The sequence below is a fragment of the Panulirus ornatus genome, chromosome 1 (assembly GCF_036320965.1).
Source record: "Panulirus ornatus isolate Po-2019 chromosome 1, ASM3632096v1, whole genome shotgun sequence".
Taxonomy (NCBI): domain Eukaryota; kingdom Metazoa; phylum Arthropoda; class Malacostraca; order Decapoda; family Palinuridae; genus Panulirus; species Panulirus ornatus.
The window spans coordinates 28,959,130-28,975,619 of NC_092224.1; the positions used below are offsets into that span (position 1 = coordinate 28,959,130).

The 16,490-nt window shown below is 49.5% G+C and overlaps 1 protein-coding gene across 2 annotated transcripts in view; it reads left to right on the plus strand.

Annotated features, from left to right (window-relative positions):
* Positions 1-16,490, plus strand: part of LOC139767267 (uncharacterized) — a 606,901-nt gene that overhangs the window by 136,818 nt on the left and 453,593 nt on the right. For both annotated transcript variants that reach the window (XM_071696579.1, XM_071696484.1), the window contains exon 2: positions 2,068-3,571. In XM_071696579.1, the coding sequence (XP_071552680.1) occupies positions 2,353-3,571 (1,219 nt within the window). In that variant the 5' untranslated portion in view covers positions 2,068-2,352. The remainder of the gene's footprint in view (positions 1-2,067; positions 3,572-16,490) is intronic.

Below are 16,490 nucleotides of genomic sequence, written 5' to 3' on the forward strand. Positions count from 1 at the left end.
CCAATACTGAAATCAGGAAACCCACAATTTCTTCCTGGGTTACGTACGAGCTTCAATGTCACCATCCCGATCCTGGGCTGACTGCGTGAGTCATGGTGTGTGAGCTGGGCTTCCCCACACCAATAGCTCCTTAGATCCTCAGCAGTTTGGTAATGATGAAGACCTCGTCTACCTCATCAGCTTCCTCGACGTCATATAACCAGAAACACGAGACCTCTGTGGCTCTTGCCTTCAAGACTTGAGTTCGTATTAGCCCGCCACACAGCGCATTATAGACAAGCCGTCAATACCAGGGTTGCGGAGAAATCTCACGATATGGCTGACAGACTTCCTCAGTGAGCGTCGTCAGAATGCTCGCTTCAGAAGAGACAGACCTCCGTACCTTCTATCTGCAGCGTCCAGCAAGGCACAAAGCTGGGGCCTTTGTGCTTCCTCATCCCCCTTAATGAAACGGTATTGAATGCACTTGCTTGATGGAAGCACATGACCGTATATTTCGAGCAACAGCATCCTGTGTCGCTTTTCAGAGAACCCTTGATAGCCATCAGAATTGGACAGCCCAGCCGCCTACAATGTCACCATCAACCAAATATCAAAACTGTAGTTATGCCGTCATGTAGTTAAGCCTTGTTTTCGACCGTGTCTCTCCCATCCTCTGCCGTCCTCATACGCCTCATCCTAGTCCAGATTGCACAGTTCACAAAGCCTTTTGTAGTTCCTTTGGACGATATACTAACGTGGAAGAACACTCGTAATCGTCATCGTCAAATCTTGCAGCTGTCGCCGCGCCACTCTCTCTCTCTCTCTCCATTATATCATAAGAAACTTGACACTTTACACCAGGACTGAAGAACATATAGAGATTTTTAGATTTTCGATTTGTGCCGGTGTCCCCGGGCATAGTTGATTGAGTCTTTGTTCTTCCCAGACTCGTCAATGTCTACCCAGTCTGGTTCTCCTTATCCACCACAGAACAAGGGCTACGATAAAAGGTATAGGAAGGGACATACAAGACCATCCTTGTCCCCCTTTTACACCTCCTTTTAAGAGGCCCTCAACACACACGTGACCCTCCCAACACTCTCCATCTACCACCTGGACTTCCTCCAACGGTTCATGATGAAGCTACTGCACTGTTCCCGTCACAAACACGCTCCCGCTGCACTTTGATCTTAGCCAAAAGGCCGAGAAGCGAGTCCACACACTCCTGCCACCTGTGATCACTTGTACCCGGACTTGCAGTTCGCCACCACACACGCATCAAGCTCGACCACACACTGCTTCATGAGCAGCCACGTCTCGACCACTGTGAAAAGTGTCAGTATATATATATATATATATATATATATATATATATATATATATATATATATATATATATATATATATGTATATAATGTAGTATGAGTTATGAATATTAATGAGAATTTTCCCCTCCTGTTGATCATATACAGACCAAATGTAAACTCTGCCAAACAAAGCTATTTCCACAGCCTACCACATTATGTACCTGACTGTTGTAAAATCAGCGAGTTTCACAGATGATTCTGACCAAACGTTACAAGATATGTGCAAACGTTTCATCCAGAGCAATGTTCTACCTCGGATACTTGAGGTGTATCATACCGTGGCTCACTGTAAATAGTTCTATTGTTATATATATCCTGATACGTGTACCAGTCATTGTTGTTCAGCTTCTGTATACTTCACTTACCACGTAAATTGCCGAATGATTCATTCAGTGTTGCCCAAACATTGTGAACACTTTTCTCACTTTTCTCACTGTGTAGCCTTCGATGTATTTGAATCACCGAGGCCCACCAATCCCTGAACCTACTGCGCACTCTTGTGTCCCCTTTTGCGCCACCGCCCACAGTGTGGGTAAGAGTGGCCGATAAATATGCCGCTCTTGCGGCAAAAATCAATCAAAATCAATTCCCTATGTCTCTCTCTCTCTCTCTCTCTCTCTCTCTCTCTCTCTCTCTCTCTCTCTCTCTCTCTCTCTCTCTATGGTAAACAATAGTGACTGATACATAGTCAAGCTAATTTGATTTTGATGTGTTCCAGATCAGACCGGGCGTGTACGTGGAGGCTGTTGGAGCTGTGTCGTGAAGGGAAGACCGTGCGAGAGGTAGCTACACTCTTGAAGGTGGCCCGCTAAGGTAAGCTACATCGAACCCGTAGCAGGTGGATGTGGTGTTCCTCCTCCTTCACGGCTACGAGGAACCCTCCCATGGGTGGTCACGATCCACTAGACAGACACAAATCACCAGTCGCAACGGCTTTATATAAATAGCGGCAGTACCGTACAACGTGCGTCAATGGAACATAAGAGAAGAAGGGATATCAAAGATGTCGAGCAGCGTCTCAGGCCCGCATGAATCTCCTGTTGACCTGATCCGCACTTTGACCAAGGTAAGGGCGACTCTGGAGGGCCGCACGTACAACCTGCTACACAGCGAGTGTGCGGGAAGACCCGATGAACATGACATTCCACACCGCGACGCTGGAGGGAACCTGGACGACGTCAAGGAAGCCTTTGGGGCCTGCCAGACTATTGAGTGGAAGGAACAAGAGTATCAGTACCTCAAGACGAAGGTGACGGGTCACAAGAATCGTGACCTTGTTAACGGATCGATCACCAGGCTGCTCGGAGGTTCATCTCTTCCTGCCATTCACAGGGTGCTGCTGAGGTCGCTGTCTTCACCCGACGCCCCGCAGGTCGAGGCTCGCGGTTGCAAGCCGTTGCTGCGGCAGCGTCGGGCATCTCTTGCCCTTGACTGCTGCGACCCGCAAGACTCCTGCGGTTGTGGGGTGAGGGATGTAAAAGCCCGAAGAAGAAGAAGTGGAGTGATAATGAAGGAGAGAATGCCGGTGGAGAGTGAACTCAATTTCCTGCGTAGGGTTCCCAACCCAACCTGCAGCAACATTATTTCTTTCGCCAAGTGTAATTCTTGGGCTTCTCGAGAGTCTCTTCTGTCTTCGGCGTCCAGGAGCTTAGGGTCGAGTGACGAGGACAACACCAGCGTAATACTGAACACCGGAGTGATTGGCGACACCTGTGATACCGACCCTCAGGGGAAGGGCGGCGTGCCCAGGTCAGTCTCGGAGGAAACCTTGATTTACAGGCACGAGAGTCCCGTTGACGCCGTGGCTGACGGTGGCGCTGTTGAGTCTTCGGGTGGCACCGAGCCGAGTGGGTGTGAGGCCCAGCAGGCGACGGGCGACTCCCCGCGTTGTGGGTCGGTTACTTTGGCTTGTCCCACCGATGATGATCCGGGAGGAACCAAGGCCGCCACAGCCTCCGTCAGCAGCATCTTGGACTTGATCCCGCACATCGACTCCTCAGACGACGAAGACGACGACGAAGACTTCAGGAGTAGGACTATAGTTGACTCTGATACACTCAGCAGAGATACACTGACGGAGAAGGACGTTGAGGACTTCTGCCCAGAGTGCCCTCCACTTTGCCAACCGGAGGAAGACCTGTACGGCAGTGGGGACGACTGGCAGCTGGCTGAGGCGCGGCCGGCAGTCGTCATCGAATGCGACCCAGCGACAGACGATGAAGGTAAGGATGTTCCTCATATACTGTGGCTTTGTACTCAGGTTTGTATCGGCTCTTGTTGGTAAATTTCGAACTGGTCTAGCTAGAGTAGTTACACCCAACATAAATAGGTATAAACACCACACATTCGTACCTACCTCTGCACAGGTTTGCTGTGTTTATAGGTTAAGTTCCTGGTAAGTGGAAGTATGGAGGTGTATGACGCTAGCCATAACCACACGGAGCAGCTTGCCTGCCACTCCTCTTTACCTGCGGAGGAGTTGTTGGATGTATGGTATTTCTTTTTATCACCGAGCCAAGGGTGGGTGTGTGCGCTTGTGTGAAAAAAAAGAACTAGTTCCGGGTCTCATCTCAGGAGGTTTCCGACCTTCCCGGAATTCGAGCAGCTCTTGGCCCGTGGTTGACCTGCACTTGCCTATCACGCAAATTGATTCATTTGTCCCCAGCAAATTTACTGTCACCCCCATGCTCATCCTGTGAGCGGCAGCACAAAAAAAAGCATTACAGGGGTCCCATAGGGGTCTCTGTCAGACCCCAGTAGGTGTGTGTCATTCCACAAGTAGTTACAAAATTGGTTTACTACATACACTTCATTACATGTATTACATAGTCTTTCATATGGTAAGTTTTCCCGACTAGATGCAGAAAGTAGATAGTGTTAGAATTTCCAGTATCTTGTTTTCAACCTAAAGTTTGAACTTGATGCAACTCATGCCAAGGGGCAAGGCCCAGTGCTCCTTGGGAGGATGGTATGTATCTTTTATGATAACAACGAGACTTCGAAGACGTGTACCTGCTAACCCATTATTAACGCTGTATAATACGAGTTATGGCCATGGGTCATTTTTACCCACCTCATGGACCAACAGCCTAATTGTACCAATACTTAAAACACAGTTCACCTGATGAATTTCGCCCTCCATCTCCCTGACGAGTTGCCTATGCAGAACTCTTGAGAAGATGGTGCACAACAGACCACCAGACAGGGTCAACGAATGTATGTCGCGTGATATTAGTGCTTTCACATATGGCAAAAGTGTACACTTCACCGGGAAAAGTATTCGCTCAGATCTTATAGATTATGTAGTATAAATAAGTTATAAATGCTGTAGATTATGTAGTATAAATAAGTTATAAATGCTGTAGATTATGTAGTATAAATAAGTTGTAAATCTTGTAGATTATGTAGTATAAATAAGTTGTAAATCTTGTAGATTATGTAGTATAAATAAGTTGTAAATCTTGTGGATTATGTAGTATAAATAAGTTATAAATGCTGTAGATTATGTAGTATAAATAAGTTGTAAATCTTGTAGATTATGTAGTATAAATAAGTTGTAAATCTTGTAGATTATGTATTATACGTAAGTTGTAAATCTTGTAAATTATGTATTGTGTGTAAGTTGTAAATCAGTCTGTAGTGCGAGTGCTGAATGTGAGGCTTCCTTCCTGGCGGTGTGGGCTGGTGGCCCTCCACCCACAGCGATCTCTCTCTCTCTCTCTCTCTCTCTCTCTCTCTCTCTCTCTCTCTCTCTCTCTCTCTCTCTCTCTCTCTCTCTCTCTCTATTTGTACACACCTGATTGTGACTGTACACCATCTGGCTGTGACTGTGCACCACCGGCTGTGACTGCACACCACCTGGCTGTGACTGTGCACCACCGGCTGTGACTGCACACCACCTGGCTATGACTGTGCACCACCGGCTGTGACTGCACACCACCCGGCTGTGACTGCACACCACCTGGCTATGACTGTGCACCACCGGCTGTGACTGCACACCACCCGGCTGTGACTGCACACCACCCGGCTGTGACTGCACACCACCTGGCTGTGACTGTGCACCACCCGGCTGTGACTGCACACCACCTGGCTGTGACTGCACACCACCCGGCTGTGACTGCACACCACCCGGCTGTGACTGCACACCATCTTCCTGTGACTGCACACCACCTGGCTGTGACTGTGCACCACCTGGATGTATCTTGAGACGCGACTGTATCCACTCGTTTGTCGAGTGTGCCTGTAACATCTTGGCCCCACGAGAGCCGGTGAGACGGTAGATAAAATGATTAAACTACCTCACTCCGGCCACGCTGGCTCACGTCTTCATGCTGGTGAGATGTATGGACGTGTGTGTGTGTTGTGTGTGTGTGTGTGTGTGTGTGTGTGTGTGTGTGTGTGTGTTGTGCATTGTCCGACTCCTCCCTCCGCCTCGCTTCCCTCTCTCACTCTCACTCACTCTTTTTCTCTCTGCTCCCTCCTCCCTCTCCCATACCCTCCCTGGCCCCCTTTTCCTGTCTTTTTCTCACTGTCAGGCACCAGTGCCTGCGTGTTTGCATGCAGATATTGCCTGCCCCACTTCCAGTTGGTACTAAGGCATGCGTGTGGCAGATCTGCCCATGCTTGAATCTCTGGAGGTTGTCACAGCGTCTCGTACTGTCGTGTATGGGGGAGTGATGAGGGGTTTTGTTGTTGATTGGAGGCGGGTAGGTTGTCAGGCAGGTTTGTTGATGGGAGGAGAAGGGGGGCGTGGGCGGGATGGGCGTGGTTGAAACAGTAAACAGGCAGGACTAATTGGTGAGAGTAATGGCGAGCAGGCAGGGGTCCGTGCGGGTGGGTGGGTGGGAGGCATGTGCACACTGGTGAGGTGAGGAGTGAGTTTATGCACACCCACGGTCGCCTCAGCCACTTGTGGTGGGGGTTGGTCGGGAGGAGGCGAGGAGGTCCTGGTGGCATCCGCCTCCTGGCTATGAGGCTCTCCAACCGGGTTCTTGAGGCTCCTCACTCCCTCCACCAGGTCGTAATGCTTTACTTACCCTTCGTCACAGGTTGGGGTCCTAGTTCAGGTACCCTCTTACCACCCACCTGTCCGCACCCCCTCCCTCACTCTCTCGCACGCACACGTAACTTGACGTCGCGACTGCCTTAGAATACTGAGTGTGGTCCTCGCTGCCTCGGCCAAACAAATTGCACGTCGCGCCGTCGTGGCATATAAAGATATTGCTGGGGATTGAGAGCAGCGGTTGAGTGCGGATGTTCAAGTTGTACCAGGCCAGTAACATCAGGGGACCCTACCATCATAGTTTAGCTGTAAGATAATGATTTAATCATTATGTAATTTCAGAGCCCTAATTTGCTTGAGAGCAGAGGCTATATAACACATGGGGGAATGAGGTCATATTCCCCTAATGATGGGCGGTCAATTAGCTTAGCGCTTACAGGGACTGGACCCCAAAATGAGGGACCAAATGTGTTGAATCAGAGGCCGTGGGACCTTGGCTGGCTGCAGGCCATTTGGAGTAACGTAGTGGATGTATTCCTGGATAATCGCTCTGTTAACTGAAGGAGGACACTCATGTGGCGGCGTGTCGGGTGGTGCGAGAGGCGAGCATCAGGTGGGGAGCTGGCGGGCGGGTGAGGAGGGTGACCCGGGTCGGGTGTTGGTTGTTGCCGGGTGTTGCTGGTGGTGATGGCTGCCACCTCTCACAGCCGTGATACACAGTGCAGGCCAGGGAGGAAGACACTGTACTTGCAACTAACCTCCTCCTCCTCCACCCTCCCTTGGAGTGAGACAGACAGACCCCCTACTCTCCCCTTAACCGTCTGTCTACAAGGGTATCGCTTCACCGCCTTTAGTGTAGACCTGCTACACAGCCGCACAGTCTCGCCTCCCGCTAGACTCTAGCGGGAGGCGATAGTGCTAGACGCTAGCCCACCTCTGCACAGACTAGTCGACTCCGTGTAGTTACTGTCATTATGATATAGCGGCAGACATCTTGAATGAACAATACCCTCAAGTGCTTGTAATATATCATACTCCAAATGCCTGCAAGATATCATACTCCGCTTGCCTTGCAAGGTACCATATGGTCGAGGTAGATGACAGAAAAAATTCTGTGACAGTTCGAGTGGGTGTTGACGATGATGGTGATGTCAAGACGTTTCACACTAGTTCAGGTGGACTGATGATGATGGTGTTGGTGGCAGCAGATCCCGACTCAGCAAGTGTAGAGGGAGGTGGGGTGTCTCTGTGCCTCGCTGGACCCAGCTAGCTTCGTCTCGCCGCACCTGTACGTTACGCCCTGACCGTCATTCACCTGCACCAAGCCAGCGGCTGGTGATGTTCCTCCTCCGCCTCCGGTGTGTCCCAAGGCCATGATGCCTTGGGGTCGTGGAGGAGGGAAGGTTGTTGTGCCAGGGGATGTGTTTTTGTTACTGTTAACTGTAAGAGAGATTTGATGCTGCCTCGAAGGTGTCCCTGTGGTCAACGAACTCCTTTGCCAGAATGCTTTTGGTTCCTGGTGTTTCTTGAGCATCGTCCCATCATTCAGAGGTCGATCATCGTCTCTCATTTCTCCACACTTTGCTCTGTGGGACTGGAGGCTGCTGTGCCGAGGAATGTTACCACTTTAGGGTTTCTTTTGGGGAAGCCATGTTACCACGCCAGGGTGTTACTTGAAGTACACAGAGCACAGGGATGATACTTGAAGTACACAGAACACAGGGATGATACAGGGGGGCTTTACAGGGGCTGAGGGAGACAATATCCTTTACGTCTGTTGTCAGAGGTGAGGTGGGAGCGTGCACAGGATGATCGTCGAGAGGTGAGAGCGAGCTGGTCAGCGCCTGGAGAGGAGTCCCAGACTCAACAGCCGCTCCTCCCTCCTGATTGATTTGATTTGTGCCGCCGGTGTCACCTCGCTAATTGATTGTGTAAACCATGCTCGGGGAGGCTGCTGATCCTGGCTCCGATGGGAGACAAGGGTAGTTTACCACACTTGAGGTCCTCGGGGACTGAGGGAGGATAACTAACACACGGCACTTGGGAAGGTTGTGGTGGCGTGGATAACAGGTGTCCTTGGATCCTGAACTGTAAACACAGCCATACCACTTCCACGGAGAAAGCCAGCACTTTCAGGACTTAAGCTGGCGTACGTAAAAGTTGACCATCAGAGTTAAGAACAAGTAAGAAACCTCTTGTATCACATCCTGCACAGGAACTAATTCTATAGTGAACGGTTTGGCTGAAAGTTCTCAAGAACTGTGGCTGCTGAGTACAACCCAGATGTACTGATGGTGATGTTAGAATCTCCATGATGATGAACGTGGTCTAATATAAGGTCTCTTGGTAGGGTATTAGGCAACTGCCTCTTGATACAAGAACCCGAGCAAAATGAAACCATAAAGATTATGACTGGCTGTCACAAGACCGCGGAAATTCATATGATATTGGAAAAAATTTGGTGTACCACTCTGTGAGGAGATGATACATGAAGTGACCTCACGTTAGAACTGGTTTGAAGTTATTGATAGAACTAGATGCTTCGTCAGTTTAGTGATAGAACTGAATGCAGAACTGAATGCTTGAAGTTAGTCTCGTGAGAGAACTGAGTACTAAAAGTCAGTCTCCTCACCATTCCAGACGGTGAGGAGAGGAAGGAAGCTGCCAGTCCTGTACGCAAGCATTAGTATGTGTGTGTGTGTGTGTGTGTGTGTGTGTGTGTGTGTGTAGGACCTGGAGATAGTGGGGCACCAGGCGCGTGCTTGAAGGTTCTTTCGGGTGGGTGTGAGGCGGAGGATGAGGAGGTGTCCGACCCAGGCCAGGCTAGGCTAGGCCAGGCGCTCACCACACACCTGTACCTACCTGGTGGTGGTTCTTGACACGCCACAGCTTATCATGCAAGGCAACAGGCGCTGCCTCCGCCACCAGCACCACCTACCACCCTCCTCCTCCTTCCAAGTCTCGCTGTGTCTCTCTTAAGTGTCTGTTCATGCACTGCTACATGATGACTTGCTTGTGTTGTTTCTCTTCATGATCCATCCATTACATGCACGAGCTGTGCCTGCGCCTGCCCTCAGCCTCCTTCCCTGTGGTACGCCAGTCATCCTCTTCCATGCACCAATTATCAACACGACGTGGAAAACTCTCTCTCTCTCTCTCTCTCTCTCCCCGTAACATGCAAATCACACATCCACCTAAGAAGGCTTAACACCGTTGCTCTACTCTCCCTGCATTACCCAGACGAGACTTGTTACAAATTCACTCTTTTCTTAGACCCCTTATCTTGCATGTCTTTGTTTTTGTCTTGTTCTGGACCATCGTTTTCATGTGGACAGAGTCGCTCCACATGTCAACTCTCACTGGAGTAAAAGGTCTCCTCGACTTGAGAGAGAGGAAAAAGTCGTTGCGTCACCCCATCAAAGAACCATACCTCACCCCTCCAATGTGTGGTGTGAGGTGGTTTGATCGAGTAAGTAATGAAAGGGTAAGAAAGATATATGTTAATAATAAGAGTGTGGTTGAGAGAGCAGAAGAGGGTGTGTTGAAATGGTTTGGAATATGGAGAGGATGAGTGAGGAAAGGTTGACAAAGAGGATAAATGTGTCAGAAGTGGAGGGAACAAGCAGAAAGGGGAGATCAATTTGGAGATGGAAGGATGGAGTGGAGAAGATTTTAAGCGATCGGGGCCTGAACATGCGGGAGGGTGAAAAGCGTGCACGGGATAGAGTGAATTGGAACGATGTGATATACTGAGGTCGATCGTGCCGTCAGTGGACAGAACCAGGCCATATGAAGCGTCCGGGATAAACCATGGGGAGGTTCGTGGGGCCTGGATTTGAATAGTAGTCTGTAGTTTCATTGCAGTACAAATGGCAGCTATATATATATATATATATATATATATATATATATATATATATATATATATATATATATACACATACACACTAAACTTCCACTTTCCCCACTTGAGTGTCCTCTCACACACCAGCCCCAACCTCCATCCCCCACCTTCCAACACGTGCTCCTCCTCATCCTCCCTTCGTAAACTAGGACCCTCCAAATGTTATAGGTCCCTCCCATACACCAGGATCCTCCCATACAGCAGCACGCATTATATACTATAGGTCTCTGCCATACACGCCGCAGCGTAGCGGGACCCATGGCTTGGACTGCTCTCCTGGACAACACTCGATCAGGTTTCATATGCCTCCTCCACCTGGCGGAACTCTGAAGGGATGTTGATCCTCCGCTTGTCCAAACATCCTAAGGACTTTCTACGAGCTTTGACCTTCACCTTAACTGGCTTATCTTTTCCAACAAGGGTCGGAGGAAATGCCTTTTCCTCTCTTTCGCAGATGGTGCTTTGACGTTATTAATGTGTGGGTCGTTAATTGTTCTTGGCCGTATGAAAGGCTTATCGAGATGTGGTCACAGCCACGAGAGTGTCTAGGGCGTCGGTCATACACACCATTTCCACTATTGGCCTAGGCCACCGTACATTGTTCTCTGTCGTTATGTTCACCAGTAGGGATCTCTCTGACTATAGCCCGGACCACTGTTCATTGTTCCTTTTGTGTTCACCAGTAGGGATCCACCATGGTCCGGGCCTCAGTACGTTGTTCTTTGTCGTCATGTACACCGTTATGGATCTGGCGGTCCATTGGTCTAAAATCCACGAGGATCATCCCGGCAGGTGTTTCCCATCCTCTTGAAAGTCACCTTTGTCTGTGGATCAATCTTGAGCTCCAACTTTCTCCACTGTTGTCTGCTCTGCGCCTTGTGGATCCTGTGATTGAGATGGTCTGCTGGGGCAGCAGTTGTTAGCCCGGTGTTCTAGCTTGTCAGAACTCTAGCACATTGGTTGTGGTCTTCTCATGTCCCCTTTGGATGATGCACTTGGCCATCGTGTCTGCGATGGAAGGGCGTACCCTGATGAGGGCGAGCATGTCAGGGTCGTAAGTGCCTTCGACAGGACGTAGGCATGGATGAAATCCTTCAGTGCCAACTGATTCCTGGCTCAACGTAAATATCCCGCTACTCGGCACTTCTTTTAGAATTTCTGATGTCCGTCTTCCTAAGAAAAACTACGAAGTCCGTACTAATTATTATCAAACAATAGTAGGAAATGCGGATTCCTGTGGGACTCAAAAGGTAGGTTCGTTATCTGTATGCTTTTACCATCTGTTGATATATCGGTCCAACCTGTACGCGAACTGCTGTGCCCTTGACTGTGGTCTGATGTGGCTCTCCTGAATGTTTTCCCGGAACACACTTCTGCCAACTGGATGTGGTAGAGTAACGTGTCTGTTGGCGTTGCCGTGTGTGCACTAATGAAGCGGCTCCTTGCTGACCCCAGGCCAAAGTGTGGCTCACGAAGGCTTGCGTGAAACATCTTTGCCTAGGCTGGTGCATCTAGTTGGTCATACATGAAGCTGCTTGAACTGTACAGGAGAAGGATCAAGTCTGTCATCATTCTCAAGGTTCCATAAAGACGTATATTCTCAGACGGTTCCAAAAACATCACGGAGCGGACGCGACTTGCTCTTGGTTAATTTAAGTGGGCCAACCCCATCTTGCTGATAATGGCTAGTCTCTCTCTCTCTCTCTCTCTCTCTCTCTCTCTCTCTCTCTCTCTCTCTCTCTCTCTCTCTCTCTCTCTCTCTCTCTCTCTCTCTCTCTCTCCCCACGATCATTTTCCCCCGTTTTTCGCGTTCATGCTCATATTCGTCCCTCCTTCGTTCTTCAGTCGCTTTTCAACATTCGTTTACCAGACCCTTTAGTTCTCTCCACGTTATATATATATATATATATATATATATATATATATATATATATATATATATATATATATATATATATATATAGAAAGCAGTTACCTGCTTGCTATGTATATACATACGCATTTGGATCTTTGATTCACTGCCCTGTGCTCTATCGCAGTGGCGTTACACATCCTGTGAAGGTCATTAGGCCTTGTACTGTGTAACCTGTGCCCCCCCTCAGTACCTCTTTGTTCTTTTCCAAGTATCTTACATGCGTTCGATCATTCCTTTATATCTTTGTTTAGGGATTCATCCGCAGCGCTGAGGACTAGAATAAATAAATCGTTGGATGAGCCACGCCAGTAGTACTACGTCCAGACACAGAGGCGGCGGGAGAGTAGAGGAGTGTGTTTTGATTTCCGTCGCAACACTCGCCTCGTTCCTCCAGTACTGGCGTTCACCGGCTCATCCCTCTAGTGAGGATTTATGCTAACTAAACAGTTCGTTAGAAACTTGTCTTCTTAAAGCTGCCATTGTATTCCGCATGTAACCATTGTTTTGATGCTGACAATACCAAGGTGTATTGTGGGTCAAGGAGCAGATGCGATGCAACCTGGCGCAAGGGAGGTTGGTTGGAATCCACACACACCAGTTGTTCACTCAGAATTCTGGAGGTGAGATGTGTTGCGTGTTGTACTGTACAGTGGAAGGCTGTGTGAGATCCCAGAGGGCGACAACCAACTCGAGCGAGGTAACAGTTCAAGACTACACGACCCAGCAGTTTATATTTGTTCATGGACAAATGGTTCTGTTTCCCGACAATTAAGCTGAAGGAAAGATATGTGTGATCCACTGGGGTCTGAGTAAAGACCCTTAGCGACCCCTGTAATCCTTTTGCGCTTCCGCTAACAATATGAGCATGGGCTGCACCATAGATTTGCCGGGGTTACCGGCACAGAGCATCAGTTCTGCCCCAGCCACGGTCTGTAAGACCTGGAAGTCTTTAGATAGTGGTAGAGAGGAGCTCCATTACGATACAGTCGCCCAGTTTTCCTCGTTGGTAATCCAAGACTTTGATTCTCTTAGGCGGGTGGAGGTTCTTGGATGGCTCCAGATTCTTGGATGTTTGCAGGAAAAGTTTCTTTTTTTTTTTTTTTGCAGACGCTCTATTATATTGACTGTTGTTATCCCGAGTTAACGAGACTGGATATCGTATCCAATCTTCCCAGTTAACTTCCACTCGCACCTCACCAGAGGAACAGCGCTACCCTAGTCTGCCAGTCAGTTTCTTCACTATCGCCAGTCACCAGCTGTAGCAATTCTCTCCCAGATCTGTTGACGTCGTACCAACCTTTTGAACTCTATAGTTACCTTACACTCAGGCGTTGTCCCGGGGATACCTGTGCAGGATACTCCACTTCGCCTCCTGGCTGTACGTACTCTCTGGTCTCCAGCCGCGACTGTTTCCGTCACAAACCCGAGGCCGTTGCCACAACTCTCTAACTCTTCAGCTGCCTAGAACCTCACACGCTGATGTCGTCCTCGGATAACCATGCCCTTTGGAGTCGGTTGACGAGACATCTGGTTCTCATTCTACCTTGTGACGGCTTCGTCCACGCTCGTAGTCTCGGCTGTGGCTGTTGCAGTAAATGTGTACAAATGGTGGCGATAGTGTGAAGGGGTTGGGTCCGGGTCAACGTCAAGGGCGGAACCATCCCTCCTCCATACGTCCGGCTTGAGGTGTCGTGCACCTGCCGGCAGAAACCTCCGTGAGGTTATGGACTTGTGAGGTGGTAGGTTATGCCAGTGACGGAGGGACGTGGTCAGAACACCGGGTTACTCATACGGCAAACGGTTTCCGTGACTTTAGTGTTGTAGAGTGTGGGATTTAACGGCTCTTGACGTAGTCTAAGACGACCCACCCCACCCAAGGATACAAGGGGAGTGCCGTCGTGGTCAGAGGTCACACCATCTTGCTCTAGATGTTAAGATGGTATGAACAAATCCGCATCATGCACCTTGGGGCTGACCAGTACTACTACTCCACGTCTGTATCAGGTGTGGGAGGGATGTGTGATGCCGTCTGGGCCACCGCTCGCACGGCGAGTTGAGGACTTGGCAGGACGGAACAGGAACTGGAAATAAGACTTTCACTCGACTGTTTGTGTTTGTCTTGGAAATGTAAATGCCGAAGACGGAGGAGGGACCGTCAGGGGTGAGAGGGGGGGAGGCTTAATCCCACTCCCACCTTCAGAGTGGGACCCAAATTTAACGTTTCATACTATAATCATTATGATGGTATTTCGCCACGAACCATAGCAGGTAATGGTGGCAGTGTAAGTTTAATTCATTCTTCTTTCTCATTCATTTCTTGCTTTCATTCCTTTGAAGAGGTTGAATCTTCAAAGGAAACGCGCAGTTGGGAATAAGATATGCGTCAGGAAATGTGTTCGCTAGGGGCGATTAGATCTCCATCCGTTTGTGGCTGCGGCTAGTTCGACCACGTCAGAGGGAGGGAGGAACTGGAGGACCTGAGGATGATGTTGATAGATAAAAGACGCAAGTGTAAGTGTGTGGTCAAGCAGGCTCGAGTATGTACAGTGAGGAGCACCATTTCTCGTTATCACTCGCTCCAATCGACATCCAGGTTCTGCTCCCTCGCCTGGCGTCCTCCTGCACTGGACCTATCGTTATTACACGTCAGGAAGTTCTGTTTCCTTAGCTGACGTCTTCCCGCACTGAGCCCATCGTCAGCACCAGACTTGTGGTTATTTCTTGTCAGAAATACGTCAGTGGAAGACATGCAGCCACGAAGTAAAACATGTAGAATATCCTGCGGTTCATGATACGATGAAAAACAAAATTTAAACCTCAAATCTGTGTTGTCCTGATAAATAGAACGTGTAGCATGATGTTGTTGAATTACATTCGTGTCTCTCAGTTTTAACTAATGGTCCAGGAATTACGAGATTGGCATGAGATACAGTGATGAATTATGATATCAAGGCGAACCTGGGGCCTGCTGTAGTGTCACTCTGCACGTCCAGGTAAGGTAGGCGTTGTACCTGCAGTAGGAGAGAAGGTGAGCCACTGAGTGGGGTGTGTGTGAGGTGTCCTGTGTCGCCCGAGCTCTACTGCTGGAGGAGACACACGCCTGTGGTGACACTCCAGTACTGCTGCGTCACCCACCAGCAGTTGGGTCAAGGTGGCCGGTTTTTACTCATCCTCAGCCTTCTCATCTTTGTAAACAGAAGACGATTACACATAATCTCGGTAGCATCCTCTGGAGAGTCGAACTGAGGATACGAGATATTCTTCCGCGTTTCACCCAGTCATAACAAAGTGCTCCGGTAGTCAAGCCAGCTTGCCACCTCCACGGAAACAAGTGTTGCTGAGGACATATGTTTGTGGATTTACAGTCGAGTGATGGTGTAGTGGTGAGGTTGGCTGTCCATGTGTACGGTTGGCCGGCAGTGGGACGATTGGATGGGTGGTGCCAGCCTCACCTTGTGGGCCTGGGCGCGCTCGTGTGGCCACACGACTTGTCATGTCCGGAGAAACTAATGGCACGTACGTACCCCAACCTACACTTCCGCCGCCAGGGGAGGCAGATCCAGCGGTGCGTCGCTGCCTTGCCTGTTGGTGTCGTCTTTTAACCGACGTCTCTTGACTGTGACACCTGCCTCTCCTGCCCAGACGACTCGCCCTCCTCCAACAACAGCTTCACATCTGGTACTTCTGTATGTGACAGTTCATTGTTGAGGTGTGCTCTGCTGACCGAGAGGAGGTGTATAGAGGCCCTGCATGGGCTCCCATGAATGCTTATATAGATCAGCATCGAGGGGAGGAATGGGGAAGAGAGGCACCCAGCTGTGGAATGGAGAGGGAGGGAGTCTGTCGTTGGCGTGGTGTGCATCATATGTGAACGCCATCTTACCTTTATTATCTTCTTCCTTCCTCACACTTTATCCTCCCGACTCTCTCTTTGCCCCCGTCATGCTTGCCTCCCCTTAACTTTCTCAGCTTCTGTTTCCTGTCACATCCTCCAGGCTTTTACATCTGTTCCGCCCTCTTTCCTGTTTTTCCCTTTAGCTCTCTCTCACCCTCTCTCTCTCTCTGCAGGTCACTTTTCACAGCGGCCCATAAATCTGTTTTCTCCTTGTCTTCTCGCCGACGCACAGTTTATGAGCACTTGTCTTTCTTACGTCAGATATATTTTGCTTCGTGAAACGTGTATCATTTCTCGGGCTTTTGCCGCGTGAGGCGGGGTATTGGGGAGGCGAGGCATTTGCTAGTAGTAGTGGTCGGTGGCTGGCTGGATCGTCCCCATCTTCGTCCTCCTGTTCCTTTCCAGGGCAGGGGGACCGCTCTTGT